This window comes from Dendropsophus ebraccatus, chromosome 4, assembly GCF_027789765.1.
Source record: "Dendropsophus ebraccatus isolate aDenEbr1 chromosome 4, aDenEbr1.pat, whole genome shotgun sequence".
Classification (NCBI taxonomy): domain Eukaryota; kingdom Metazoa; phylum Chordata; class Amphibia; order Anura; family Hylidae; genus Dendropsophus; species Dendropsophus ebraccatus.
Window position 1 is genome coordinate 54,698,930 of NC_091457.1, and position 15,406 is coordinate 54,714,335.

Below are 15,406 nucleotides of genomic sequence, written 5' to 3' on the forward strand. Positions count from 1 at the left end.
TTGATGTAGCTCTGTGGATATACTGGTTATGAAGAATTACATGAAAAATCATGCAAAATCAGCTCTTATAAGCAGGGTAACTGTGTCTAGTGCCACTGACAAATGAGTACACTTACGTGTAAACTGTTAAAAGTGGAGAATCCCTTAGAAGGTTGCTTAACTGTAGGAATCAGCAGTTCATCCACTTCTATGCAAATCCTTCAGCCTCTAAGTGCCGTTCACACTGAGCAAAAATGAAGGAATTTCAAGTGGAGCCCGCACCACGGATGCCACCTGTCCCATTGTTTCAATGAGATTTTTCTTGCCCCTCTACTCTCCGCCTAAAGAATTCACATGTCAATTCTTTGGGTGGTGAGCGGAGGCGCACAAGAAATCCCACTAATTCAATTGGACAGGTGGAATGTCAAGCGGCATCCACGGTGCGGGCTCTTCTTGAAATTCCTCCACTTTTATTCAGTTTGAACGGTCACTAAAACTGCAAGTCTACCTTAACCTGAGCTTCTACAACTGCATCTAGAAAAGCTGCTAGGTTAGACGAGTTTGCCACTTTAAGGGGCGAGCTATTAATTAAGCTTGTGACCTGCAGCGTTGTATTACCTCACAGTGACCCAAATAATGAAAGAGCCTTACTGCAGTGAAAAGAAAAGAGAACAGATTTTACAAGTGGAAAAAGAACTGCTCCATCAGCATTGTGAGGCCAATTCCAGGCAATGAATCAACTCCTAACTGGAATGTTCTGCCGCCTTAGTGGGGATCCTATTTAAAGCAATCTTGGAGGAGTCTAAAGGAGCAGATCTATAAAGAAGGAGTCTACTCTTCAGAGAGGAGAAAAATGAATAAGGAATCATGCTAGACTTTTTACAGCAGGGTAGGAATTGGGGGTTATTCGGGGACAACTGCGCAAGGACATTATTAAGATGCAATACTGGGATTGGATCATGATCTGGAACAGTACATTACAAAGAGCTGACAAGTGTGGACAATCAATGCATATACAATGACAGTATTACAGCTATGGAGAAAAAGCAGCAGCAATGCTCCACACCTACAAATCTAAGGTTTGCAGCCATGATATATTTATAGGATCATGGAGGTAAAAGGTTGTTAAACAGCCTCTGACCCCCAAAATATAAAAATGACTGAAACAGAATAAAAGCATTCAAAGAAATTGCACAAACTGCGAACTTTAATATTGGCAAAACGTAATGCAGAGAAACATGGCAGGCTTGATGGCAACAGAAAGACAGACAGTAAAATTAGCTGGTTAGTTTGGTAACTAGGGAACAAATTGTCACGTACTGCACCTCTGAATGGTTCTAACGCTAAAAAACAAAAGCTATAAGAATGAGTAAACATAATAAAAATGGTGATGGTCTGGCGCTAGAACTTACCATGTGGGGGCTTCCAATATAGGGGTCTCCAAACCTATATAGCCCAGGAGACATGTAGTTGAAGTAAACAAAGGATGGGGTTTCCCTACAAACATCTGCCATTTTTAGGCTGCAAAGTAGGAGAGGAGGAGACATGCCAGCCAGTGGCTATTTTGGTCAGCTCCATCTCTGGGTTTCCCTTGTGTGCACCTTCAGTGAATGAGCAAGCAGATGTATATAAGGGGAAGCAGCAGAGTGGGTCTGGTGCCCTACAATGCAGGACTCCACTGAGAATTGTCTGTCACATCTTAGACTGCATGGCAGTCAGGTGCCTGAAGGTAAGCTGGACTATATATGCAGGGTTGAAAACTTTGCATTATAGTTTTACCCCAAACCATGAGTGTAGAATGTGGCTTGGACACCAAGGAGGGCGGGGGAACAAAATAAGAGGAGGCCAGAGAAAAAAGGATGGAGAAGGAAAGGATGGAAATGAAGAAATAAGGAGAAAAAAAAAATAAGTATAAAACAAACCTATGAGGCCAGCAATATTGGCTTACTATAAAAATTTTGCATTTTTGCCATTGAGCCTGTTTCTTCTCAGCATGCCTTCACCAGGTAAGCAGCACCTCCTATTTTTTTTTAAATGCAACCTCCTTACCAGGGTTTCTGACCTGTCAACCTGAGAATAGCATCATACAACACTGCAGGTACTATATGACTGACAGCCGTCCAGTAATGATGCAAAAGGGGGTTGTTTCGAAGGTTAACATTGGGGCGCCTGAGGGCCTGTTCTAAAGGATTCATCTTGAAGGAAACATTTACATAATATTCTGTAGGAGAAATAAGGATCAGATGCAGTGAGAACATGTAGTCAGTGTGGGACTAAACACAGTAGTCAAACAGTGATTTGTTAGGAGGCTACCTTTATAAAGGGAATGTGCTGCCTGAAAATAAAAGTCTTATTTAATTCTAATGCATTTACTTTCACCGCCACATGGAAAAAAATATTTTCAAGTCTTTAAAGTGCAGATATGGCTTGTTTTCCTTGATACCACTTAATAGGTGTGCTGGTAGTACACTACATTACAGTTTCACAAGCTACAAGTAAACCTATATATTGTGAAGCCAAGTTGGCTTATGCACAGATGCTCTAAGTGGGACAAACCATGCTGAGCTACCCATAAGGACAATGCATCCTAATGGCTTGGAAAAAAATAATAAAAAAAAAAAATTGGAAAATCCTGCCAAAAAATAAATTTAAAAAATTAAACGTTCCTGTCATCAGACCTGCAATAAGGCAAGGACTTGTGGCCATAAAACGCACATGTAAAACCAGCTTTAGGCCATGTTCACATGCACTGTCTTTTTTAGTAAAGACAGTGTATGAAGACTCATTTTCAGTCTTCAATGATTTCAATTTAACTTTATGGAAACAACGTCTGTTAGTTCATACAATGCGTAATACAATGCGTAAAATAATGGCCATTATTCGCATCAGCCATCAAAATTTTTAGGACATTTATTGGCAAACGTTATTTAGCAAACGGCCAAGTTGTTCACACAGATTTTTACATTTTTGCCCATCCTTTCATCAACAAAGTTTAATAGAGCTTTAGAAAAAAAAAAAAAAAACGCAGCCAAAAAGGGGGTTGAATGCAGCCACCATTCAACCTAAACCTAAAGAGTACCTGTCATCATAGAAAACTTCTGACAAGTCAGAGAGACATGTCAAAAGTTTTGATTGGTCCGGGTCTTAGTGTTCAGACATGTACCGATCGTGAGAATGAGCTGGGAGAGGACGACGCTCCTGACTCTGTTTCAGCATAATCAGTTGGGCTCCATAGATTGTGACACTTTAAATAATTTAACAGAAACAATTGCAATGACGATCGCCAAAGTAGGTTATGTACCCGCAGTTATTAGCACTCAAAATAATGGCTGTTATTTGAGTATCAAATAACAGTCCTTGAAAATTTTGTGTGAACATAGGCACAGCCTGGATTCATGTATAAGAGTTCTATCCAGATCAGCTCTTTACGCAAAAACTGACAACTGATGCAAACATTAATCGGCTGTCATCAGGCTTCTTCTCCAGCAAAGGGCTTAAGTAAATATTAGCAATGTTGGCATTGCCAGCACACCTAAAGAGCGAGGAAAGACGACGACAAGAGTGTGACGAAAAGCAAAATGAACTAGAATCCATACAGACTTTCATTTTTAGGCCTGTAGGTGCATTCCCTTTAATGTACAGGATACTTACAGGCAGAAGACAATTTAGTGGATAAACATGGTGACCTAGCACCCTAAACCGGGTGCATTTATTTGTCAGTGAGCCCTGAGAATTTGAGTCAAAACTCTAATGTACTGGGGCAAAATAACCTAATTGAGATCCTAAAAAAATTAGAATCCAATGCCCACAATTCCAACAAGGACATCAAATGAGACATATACTGAGAGCGGTTATGTTAATCCACCAGAGAAGTTTCTCATCCTGTAAAGCATCCAGGGTAGGTCTACCATCCAAATGGTTAGTACTGGGTTAGGCGGACGCATGCTTCAGGTACAGCAGACGGCCTATTGGCTGAGTGCTCAATTCATGGTCAGTCACTGGCGCTTGACATGTAAGAGGAACAGAAAAATCACAGAGCTATCCACCATTACCTTGGGCTTCTTCCAGTAATCCTGAGGTAGATATCATACAGGAATGCTGGGGCCTTATGGCTTACAGCAATCCAATAGTGATATAATAGGTGATTGGAGGTTAGATTAACATTGGGCCGTCTGAAGGCCTGTTCGAGAGGATTCCTCTTGAAAGTAGAAATTACATGGTATTCTAAGAAAGAAAAGTTGTTCAATAGCTTAACCATGTAATGAACGGCAACAAAAAAGTTCACAGATCAAAAAACATCACAACTACTTAGGGAGCATGCCAAGCCTGCTGGCTACGAGGACTTAACCGGCTATACTGGGCAAGATTTCCTCCCATGACTGTGCCTACATGGCCAACGCAAGGACAGAGTAGCATGGCGCTCTCTCCATGTGGGTTTGTCTTTAATACTATTTTTTTTCTGTTCCTCTTAAACCTTTTCCTATTGTCTTACCCAAAACATTTTTCCCTAAAAGAAAAAATATATATATATATAAAAAAGCCAACATGTCTACAAAACAAATGTAAAATAATTTTGAATACCATGGCATAAGAGGAACAAATAATCTTATTTTTTTTATTCTAGGGAAATATGCAGTATAAATTGCGTAAAATAACATAAAAGTAAATACATTCCCGGTGAGTGATCTGTATTGTACGTTGATCCATTACGATCTTGTGCCACCCTTTGTGAACATTAGTCTGCATTTACGAAATTTTTAAATTTAAAATAACGTACATTAGAAGGCTATGGACACATTTGATCTGAATTTTTTTTAGATTGCTGCAGCTTTAATGCAAAGGTTAACGCCTAATGCAAAGGTTAACCGCCTCCCCCTGGCATTCTCTCTTCCACATAGCCTTTGTGAGTTCCAGTCTCTTCTCCTGTGCTTTCTTCACATCTACCCCTACTGTATGCTTGGATACTTCTCCATCACTCTCTCATCCGCCATGTGCAATCTTTCTGCCCTTCGTACTACACTTAAAGCGACTCTGTACCCACAATCTGACAGCCCCAAAACACTTGAACCTTCACATAGCTGCTTTAAATCCAAGATCTGTCCTGCGGTCTGTTCGGCAGGTGAGGCAGTTATTGTCCTAAAAAAATACTTTTAAATTTGCAGTCCCAAGGACAATAACTGCCTCACCTGCCGAACAGACCCCAGGACAGATCTTAGATTAAAAGCCGCTATCCGAAGGTACAAGCGGTTTGGGGGTGTCAGATTGTGGGTAGAGTCACTTTAAGAGTACATTAAAGAGTAAGTACCACCAGATACATCCTCTTTAAGCTTAACCCACAGATCGAACGGCGCAGTCACGGGGAAGCCGATGCCCGTGCACGGCGCCGTTCTATGCAACGGAACCGGCCAGTGCTCAAGGACTGGAAGTAGGCCAAGCTGTCCCTAATGGGAGCGAATTCCCTCCCCTGTATGACGCGGCCCATTCATTCTAACGGAGCAGTGTCAGAGGGGAGGGAATTCCCTCCCACTAGGGGCGGCCCGGCCTACCTCCAGTGCTTGAGCACCGGCCGGTTCCGATGCATAGAAAGGCGCTGTGCACGGGAAACCAGGCCGCGGTCCGAAAAATGGACCACGGCCCCGGCTTCCCCGTGACGGCGCCGTTCGATCCATGGGTTTAGCTTAAAGAGGATGTACCTGATGGTACATGCTCTTTAAGATGGGTAGACAATTGGCTGATGATATACAATTTACACTGAGAAATTTTGGGGGGAGACCATCTGCATAATAAATTTCTTGATCATTCATGTGGCCGTTCAATTAAACACAATGGGGGAGATTTATCAAACTGGTGTAAAGTAAAACTGGTTCAGTTGCCCCTAGCAACCAATCAGATTCCACTTTATTTTCCAAAGAATCTGTGAGGAATGAAAGGTGGAATTTGATTGGTTGCTAGGGGCAACTGAGCCAGTTTCACTTTACACCATGCAGCCCAGTTGCTCGAATTCCCAGGCCATGTAAAGGCACTCCAAACAAGTGCTGATCTTGCTGACAAGTCGCAGTGTGTAAAAAAACAAAAAACAAAACTTATTTCCACAAAATTGTGAACAGCCAACTGGTGTGTGTTTTCATGTTCTATGGCTAATCATTGTTTGTTTTTAACCAGATAGTAAATAGGTATTAATGCCAGGCTGATAACTTAGGGGTTATCTATGATTAGAAAAAAAATCTTGTCACATAATCGTTCTGTGTAAATAGACCCTTACACAGAGGTGGAAGGGGAAACGCAAATAAAAAGACCACTTCCAATTCAGTGAAATAAAGTGAAGCGGTTTAGGCAAGCTGACAAATAAGAGTTTACTCATTTATTGGCTGACTGCCGGCCCAATACGTCCTGTGAACGGTAAATCAGTCAATAATTGATCCATGTAAAAAGGGATTTTACATAGTATCTACAGTAATAAATTGGTAGGAAATCTTTAAAGTGAAGCAACTTTCTACATTGTCTTTATTGAAGTCAGGAAACTAAAAAAAATAATTATCAGAGCAAGTGTCCATAGCCTTTACATTTTTTTTTCTCAATATGATAGAGAGGTCAAAAGAGTCCTATTCACATAAAAAAAATAAATGTTTCAGTGTGCATAACTAGTGAAGCATCCAATTTCAAAGTATACTAATATTTTTTCTATTGTATTTTAAGTACATGGGCTAATACATTTAAAGTGAATGTCACCTGCAAGATTGCATTAATTTTTTATTATTTTAAATGTAATTTTATTTATAACATTCATTTTTATCAGAATGAACACAGACACAAAAATCCTAGGTATTATGTGTACCTTTATTGCACAGTACATAAGACTATTGCTAACGTATAAGCTATTTTGTAGGTGACACTTTCACTTTTAAGCGAATGTACTGGAGGCAGGCCCAGCGCCCCCCCAGTGTAACTATAACCCCTCTATTTGGTGATGTGTCCCTGCTTGATTCTAATGGAGACGGCTCGCCAAGGGGGAGGGGGTGGATATCGTCACACCAGGCGGACGCTGGGCCTGCCTGCAGTGCTGTAAGAGAAAACTGTGGTGAGTGTGGGAACCGGAGACGTTTTGACAAAAGGACTGAGCCACAAGGATCCCCACGCCGGCACCGAGAAGGTATGTTTGCTTTAGAGAGGCTTTAGACTCCCTCATATACATAACAGTCAGTAGGTTCACTCTGGTTTCAACATGTACGAAAGCCTTTTACCTTTAAACGTTGTGTTAGCAGGAGCAGGGATGCTAGGGTGAAAGCAAATTCCCAGAGGTTGCCTATAAAAGGAATCTGTCAGCACTATAACCTGCTCAGAGCTCAAATGTCAACAAGGCAGTGCTGAGCCGCTATATGCATGTATTCTCCCTCCTTCACCACTCCTTGCCTTGACTGTTTCCATCATTGAGCCAACTAGGTAAAATATGCGAGGCACGGTTAGGAAAGAAAAGGCGTGCATGACCTTTTGGAACCACCTCCTTGACACCTGAGCAAGATACAAAGCTGAAAGATTCCCTTTAAAGTGAACCTGTCACATTAAACAAGCTGTCTAAACAGTGGCCATCATGTAAAGGGGTTGTCTGGGCAGGTCAAGGTATGTGTATTATGTGTGCAAAATAATGATCCGCAACACAGAAGCGGCCCAACAGTGGGGACAGAGCAGGATAGACTACCAGCTTCTTGGTCGCCAGGGAGGTAAGCGCATGCTATTTTCGTTTTAAATCAACCTCTCACCAGACGCATACCTAAAAACTCTCCTTCCCGGACAACCTCTTTAAAGTGCAGGAGGAGACTAGCAGATGAATGTATATTACACTGCGGGGGGAAAAAAATCACCGCTCTTCTGGCCTTAAGGAGTCCAGTGGGTTGTCTTACTAGTGACTGACAACAATCTCCGCCTGAACAAATGTGATGCTACCAATTATAAATAAATCCACCCCATGGATATGTCTACAGTGAACTATGCAGTATATACGTAGAGGCAATGAATAGGTAGCAATCACCATCCAATAAAATCTTATAGCTACGTATATACTGCATGTACAAAGACTTTTTGCTATTGTGGTAAGCACCCCGTCCTTCTCCTGCGGAGCCGCACATTGTGTCAGGGTTGGTGCTGATCTTCTCTTGTGTGTTTGTTCTACAGTGAACTATATTTCACCCATGGGCCACATTCTAAAATTGCAAATAATGTATTAGTCCATGTACCTTCAAACTGGAGGTGTGTTTTACGTTTAGGTGACACTAAACCCAATCAATGACTCAAAGAAATTGTCATGGTCTTGGAGACTCCCTGTGCACAGTAGACATCTATTTTTACCATAAATAAATAAAAATTATGACTTCATTCCTGCTAGTAATTATACAAAGTGCAAAATTGTACAAAACCCATGCAGAGCTAAAATTAAGCTAAAAGAAAATAAAAACTGCTAGCACATTCAGCAGTGCATTCTTTAAACTAATGCCCATCCTGCAAAAATGATCTAGATACCAGCTGCAGAACTTCTTTACATCACTACCCTCCCAGCAATATGCCGTATAAAGCTGTGACTAAAGGGAAAAAAAACACACAAGTCATACCAACTTCACCCCAGTGGAAAGGATTGGTTCCTCCTGTCGTACAATTGTACACAATGATATTTTTAGGCCTGAAATAAAGAGACAGGGGAGACATTATGACAATGGTTTATAGGGGGCTATAGGCTGAGCCTGGTCTGTGCTGAGAAGACTACTGACAGTGAAGCAGTGTCACCTGCTGTACCTATTCACTCCAGAGTACCATCCGGCCGCCACGGTGTGATTCACAACTACATCCACTGGGATGAGATCTGCTACCGCATTGTTGGAAGCTCTCATTGTGCGAAGGATTCCCTTTCCTGCCTGTAAAAAAAAAAAAAAAAAAAAAAATTATATATAATTTAAATTAGAGATGGTCCATCACTTTCTGCTGCCAGAGTCAGAGGTAAGTGCCCCTTGGGAACAATCAGTTATCAGAAACAACCAATGACCTATTGTTTTAAAGGGTTTGTTCAGGCATACTCTCCTGCCTGATCAGACACAGGACATTGAGAGGAAACTGCAAACTGGGTGGTCAGGTTGCCAAGTCAATAGTCCGACACCCAGTAAGATGCATAGGATACATGCGCAATACTGTAAATGAAAAATTTAAAGAATGGACCCAAACATCCCTTTCAAATTTTTCAGTGATCTCTAGCTATATATTTCTATGAACCAACACAGCTGCCACTAAAGAGGGAGAAGAGAGGCAATATTATTATTATTTATTTATTTTTTATTATTATTATTATTTGTATAGCGCCAACAGATTCTGCATTGCTTTTTTTTTTTTTTTTTTTTTAATATATAAGTACAAAACAGGTAATATTTATAATACATTATACAATAAATAAAATCAAATACAAACAGAGACCTGCTCACGAGAGCTTACAGGCTAGGATGACTGGAGGTGACACAAGAGGCAGTAAGTGCTTTGTTTTGCCAGTGTTCCAGTCATTGTACATAGTCGCAAAGTGCCTATAGGTGATTGGACGAGCCAGTGAAACGCTGTTTTCTTGTTTCAGGTAGAAAGTACATGGCACCAAGGAGGATATATAGTTGCGGAGAGCTTTATGGGTAAGGAGTTTGAACTGTATTCTGTATTTAATGGGTAACCAGTGCAGTGACTGGCACAGGGGGGAAGACATCGGTATAACGGCTGGAGAGGAAGATTAGTCTGGCTGCTGCGTTAAGGATAGACTGGAGAGGGGAGAGCTTAGAGAAAGGAAGACCGATTAGTAGGGAGTTACAGTAGTCAAGACGAGAATAGATCAGGGTGACAGTCAGAGTCTGAGCTGTGTTAGTGGTGAGAAAGTGGGCGGCTTCTGGAGATGTTTTTGAGATGTAGATGACAGGAGCGTGTAAGAGCTTGAATATAGGAAGTAAAGGATAGATCAGAGTCTAGCATAACCCCCAGACATGGCGCTTGATGCACAGGAGTGATGCTAGTACCACCGACAATTAGGATGGTTAGAGGGAGGGAATACCAGAAGTTCAGTTTTATGGTGTGTTTACACAGACAGATTTATCTGACAGATTTTTGAAGCCACAGCCAGGAACAGACTATAAAAACAGGGAACATGTCATAAAGGAAAGATTGAGATTTTTCCTCTTTTTAAATCCAATCCTGGCTTTGGCTTCCAACATTTGCCAATTAAATGTGTCTGTGTAAACGTACCATTAGAGAGATTACGTTTAAGAAAGAGAGAGGTCATAGTGTTAGAGAGAGCGGATAGACAGTGACTAGTATTTTGTAGGAATGCAGGGGTGATATCACCACAATAGACTTGCATTATGTGGCCGTTTCAGTCATGTGACATAGAACCTGGAGAAGACATGCTACGCACAGGCTGCTTACAGCTCATTTCCCTGATCGGTTACACTCTGAGCACTTAGACTCGGACTGATAAAACATAACAGTAATACAGACATCTGCAATTTTATCCTCTGATATTTCTCTGGCTCTATTATCACTATAGGACAGCTGGGCGACCAACATTGTGGGAGCAGTCATTGGTTTCTACACAGCTTTTATGCAAATTAAATTTAGTAGTTCAATCTCAGATTTTTTTTCCCCCCCCCTCTCAGCTTCAAGATTTGTTGGGTCGGAAAACCCCTTTAATTACTGAGAAATTAATTGCAGTTTTTAAAGTAATTTACAATGTCTAACAAAAAGACATTTTGCTTTCTTGGTTTCCTCCTTATGCAGTTACTAACTTATGCTACTAAGGGGGGCTCTGTAAATGGCAACGATAGTTGTACAACTCATAAAAAGAGAACTATCATCTACTTACAGCAATGAAGAGACCACTTGGACCATTGAAATTATCGATCCAGCCCTGTTAAGAAAAAATAAGTAGTAAAAGTCACATTCTTTTCTATTATCCGGCTGCTTGTATGTCACATTTATGTAAACAGAACCACAAAAATATGACCTGGAAAGGTAATACATTAATAGACACATGTCCCTATTTTATTGGATGCTGGTCTACAATTAATAGCCTCCCACAGCAACAACTGCACAGTCAACACCCAACTAGAGGGTGAGGATGCCTAGGTCATGGTGCCGAATTACCATCCTATATGTTGTAGTGTGAGGTCTACAAGAACAGTCGTTAATAAATCATAGAGCACTATGGTGATGGACCATACAACAGGCTTGTGTATACAGAGACTGCAAAGAGGGCAAGCTTCAGGTAAACCAGCAGTCCATAATACATATGATGTGCATTTTGCGATGACATTTATTTTTTATGATTGTCGTTGGTCAGCTGCACGTGTTCCTGCCATATGAACGATCAATCATTAATGCCAACACTAACTATAAGTGAACAGTGTAAAGACTTCATTCAGGGAGTGTTACCAGCGCCATGTTGGGAAGCAGTCTAAGAAAAGACTCTTACGTCCCTTTCCTCAGTGAGAACACATTCGTGTTCAGCCACACAAAGCATGGTGATTATGTACAGTAACACCATTACACAGGTACAAATAGAAATGTCACTTTATGGTTGCTCATCAAAAGCTGCACTAATGTCTTGACTTTTGTACATAGAGGTGTCGAAGGGATTAGAAAATAAAGACATTACGCCTGAGACCACTTTAGGCTCTTTCATCAGTCTAGTGAATCATTGACTTCATGTTTTCTAACAAGTAACGATTCAGAGATCTGTGCACTAGACTAGTTAAGGGTTAACCCCAGCAGCTGTTCACTTACAGGGAATGGTTCTTTCCAGCTAGCGCCGACAATGGAGGGTCTAACAATGGCGATGTTCAGTTTGCTTCCTTCTTGCTGGACTATATATTCTGCCAGAGCTTTTGTGTAGGTGTAAGTGTTTGGTCGATCCCCTATGAGTTTTGGGGTGATGTCGTTCACCAGGCCGTCTTCCATCCATCTGTAAATAAACAGATATTTCACACATCAGAAATTCAAGGTTGGACAATTCCCATAATCTAGGGAGCCTATATATCTAAAGTATAACTGTGGGTGTCAAATACAGTTCATGTCACTGGATACACACCATAATTATAAGGCTTTGTTCACACAAAGTAAAATAAAAGCAGTATTTTTTTACTGTGTACGAACATAGCCTAAAAGGTATCAGTCATTAAAAATAACTTTTGTCAGACATGTCAAAAGTTACTGATCGTGGCAGGTTTCACTGCCAAGGCCCATTGTGATCAGGAGATATAACAGTAGAGTGTGCGAGCATTTTAGCCCATATTTACCCTATGAGGCTAAACTGTTTTAGCGAGTGGCCAAGGAGTGGATCTCACTGCTGCCGCGCTCTCTCCCCAGCTATATCTTTGTATGGCAGTGGGTCTCAGTGACTAACAGGAAGACCTACAGGCGATTAAATGCTTACAAAGATGCAAGTCCCTGCCAGTAGGTCATAATAAAAAATTGTTTTATAACATAATACTAATATGTACAATGCAAATAGCTTCCTACATCAATCACAACCTCAATTGTTTGTGTGGACACACCTATTTGCCCATCCAGTTCCTCAAACCCAGAAATCTTAAGTCAATAATAACTAGGAAACTCTAACCTAGAAATCTTCCAGACACAGTAAAAGGTGAACGGCTATTTAGTCACTAGGTCGCACTGTGAAGACACAGCCCATTTGCTTTATGTATCAATTCAATCATCACCAGATTGCTAAGCAAACACTATGGGGCATACACACCCTAAGAAGGTAAAACGCCACTGGTAACACCAGTTAGACGCAGAATAAAAGGTCAGTAAAGGGCTTGGCTGAAACTAAGGCTATGCCTCCTAGCATGAAAAAAAATGCAGAAATACAAGTTCCTGTCTCAAAGCTGCGGAATTTGGTGCAATCAAAGACAATGTAGTTTGCATGCTGTATACACCTTCCCTTAGAAGGGGCTTTAGGGTATGTTCATGTGTCAGGTTAAAGGTGGACACAAATAGACATCCAAGCCAAAGCACATCATAAACTATTCATAATATACAGTATATGGGTAAGCCCGCTGTCCGGAGTTCATGCCCAGCGATAATTCATTATCCGGTTCCCTGCACACGCTGGATGATGGGATCTGATCTCCGCCCTATCCACTCTGCCCAGTCTCAGAAACTTATTTATACACCCACCTACAGCTATGCAGGGTGAACGGAGGAGTAATTATAGAAGGCCTGGCCCTGCCACTAGCTTCTCACCCGTCAACAGTCCCTGTTTTAATTCCCTCTGGCATCAAGAAAAGGAGCCAAGAAATTCACAGCATGCAATTACCTTGAGAAGTCACCTTTGTTATAAGGCAGAGGTGACTATAAAACTTATGTAAGAGAATGTGGGGGGGGGGGGGGGGGGAAGACATTGTGAGACATTTAAAGCAGTATTCAAAGTAGCGTTAAAGCCAACTTTGGCACAAGATATATAATAAGTGATTTTACACTAAAAGGGCTCATTCACATTAAGGAATCCGCATCCGAGTGAGTCCGCGGGTAAGGGTTCCACTATGATTCCTCGCCTGTTTTCCGTAGTGTGAACAGGCCCTAACGTGGCTACATTTATAGCAGACAGTAGGCACTTACTCTAAAGACTCTATGAGCTTCCTTGGATCCACAGGAGGAGGGTATACTACTTCTTCGATGTGCTTTCGATTACAGTTGGCATATGCGGTTGATACGTGTATGAAAACTTCCAATTTCTTCATCCTCTGGGCTAGATGTAACAACTGTTGTGTTGCAATAACATTTAACTGCATGGCATCACTGAAAAAAACAGTAAAAATAGCAAAACACTGAATACCACAGTAGAGATCATATTCTTAACTGCAGGCACTGAAAGGTAATAAATGAAAGTGGTGGTGTGGGGAGGATTCATTCAGTTTTTCTTGAGCAAATGCTAGAAGTGGAATAGAATGGGAAATATAATGGCAAGACTAGATCAGGCATCAATATGCACCATATGAAGCACTAACCATATGTAATATATACAGGCAGGATTACCAGACAGCGGCACTAGTCACACATTAGTAAGTGCTACACAGCACAATATGGAACCTTGAAAAGGTATTCCAGGAATACCATCACATTATGATTGACACCCCCCCCCCCCCGATCCTGAGAAGTATTCAGAGAATTCCCTGAAAATCAGCAACTTAGGGCCCTTTTACACAGAAAGATTATCTTGCAGATTATCTGCCAAAGACAGAAACAGACTATAAACAGAGATCAGGTCATAAAGGAAAGCCTGAGATTTCTCCTCTTTTCAAATCCATTCCTGGCTTTGGCTTCAAATCTTTGGCAGATAATCTGTGTAAAAGGGCCCTTATGATTTAAACACCACCTTCTCCCCCCCACACACGCACACACACACACACTCTTACCCATCCACTATCAGGACTGCTGGAGGCCCCATTCATCATAACTTCATGACAAATTCTAGCAATATGCCACTACAAGATGGGAAAACATTCACACTTTTTTCTTTTTTGAAGCATCATGGTAAAAAATATTAGCTAGTATATTCAGTCCATAGAATGATACATGCCAGACTACAAGAGTTCCTGAACACAGGCCATTTCTGTAGTGAAGTGTCGGCTCACAAATCTAGTGATTACAGCAGGAAAAAAAAATAAAGTGAAATTGATGCCAACTAAACCCCAACTAACAGAACTGGGTCAGAATGTCCATCCAATAAGCCTCATTGACAACCATCCATTGTGCAGAGAGTGCCCACCCCATCTCCTGGCTCTTATGCCTCTCTATGCTCAGCCTATTTATATTTTTGCATTATCCCCCATTCCAGGGGATCAGCGTGGCAGCATCAATGTCATGGCTAGGGCTGCATGACCTCACTGTAAGCACCTGCTGCCAACCACTGAGCTAATCTGTCAAATGTTACCAAGCAAAATGTGTTCGCCTTTTCACACCGTACATCGTGATCGGTATTTTGTATACATACAGTACAAAGCTTTACCTAGGATAAAACTACAGAGGTATACAGTAAACTACATTCTTACAAAGGGCATACAGTGACTAGATTGTTTGCAGTCCTGTAATATTTATAGAGTGTGAGCTCAGCTGACCCAGATATTTAGTTTTAATATGCCTGAGCCTTGGTTTCTTAGAATATAAACTCTACCAAATGTGTTAGACAGCCACGTATCCCTTTTACTTTTGGTGCATGTTCAGCCAATTTTAGAGTGTACAATGGAGGCAACAGACATGGTATTGTACAGGGTAGGGATGCACGATGCACCGAAAAATCAATACTACTATCGATTTTCGGGGCAAAAAACGGTTCGGTACCAGGATTTCCTGGTATCGATACTTTGTTAAACTACAAAATAGCGTAGTTTAACAGAGTATAGTGCAGAGAACA

General features: G+C 41.2%; 1 protein-coding gene across 2 annotated transcripts in view; it reads right to left on the reverse strand.

Moving 5' to 3' along the window:
- FAR1 (fatty acyl-CoA reductase 1) overlaps nt 1-15,406 on the reverse strand; it is a 52,941-nt gene that overhangs the window by 13,143 nt on the left and 24,392 nt on the right. The window contains exons 4-9 of one of the 2 annotated variants that reach the window (XM_069965814.1): nt 13,612-13,791; nt 11,773-11,950; nt 10,853-10,897; nt 8,764-8,882; nt 8,583-8,650; nt 4,032-4,203 (exon numbers count right to left, since the gene is read on the reverse strand). In XM_069965814.1, the coding sequence (XP_069821915.1) occupies nt 4,032-4,203; nt 8,583-8,650; nt 8,764-8,882; nt 10,853-10,897; nt 11,773-11,950; nt 13,612-13,791 (762 nt within the window). Of the gene's footprint in view, nt 1-4,031; nt 4,204-8,582; nt 8,651-8,754; nt 8,883-10,852; nt 10,898-11,772; nt 11,951-13,611; nt 13,792-15,406 lie in introns of both variants that reach the window. The other variant, XM_069965813.1, reaches the window with a different exon arrangement.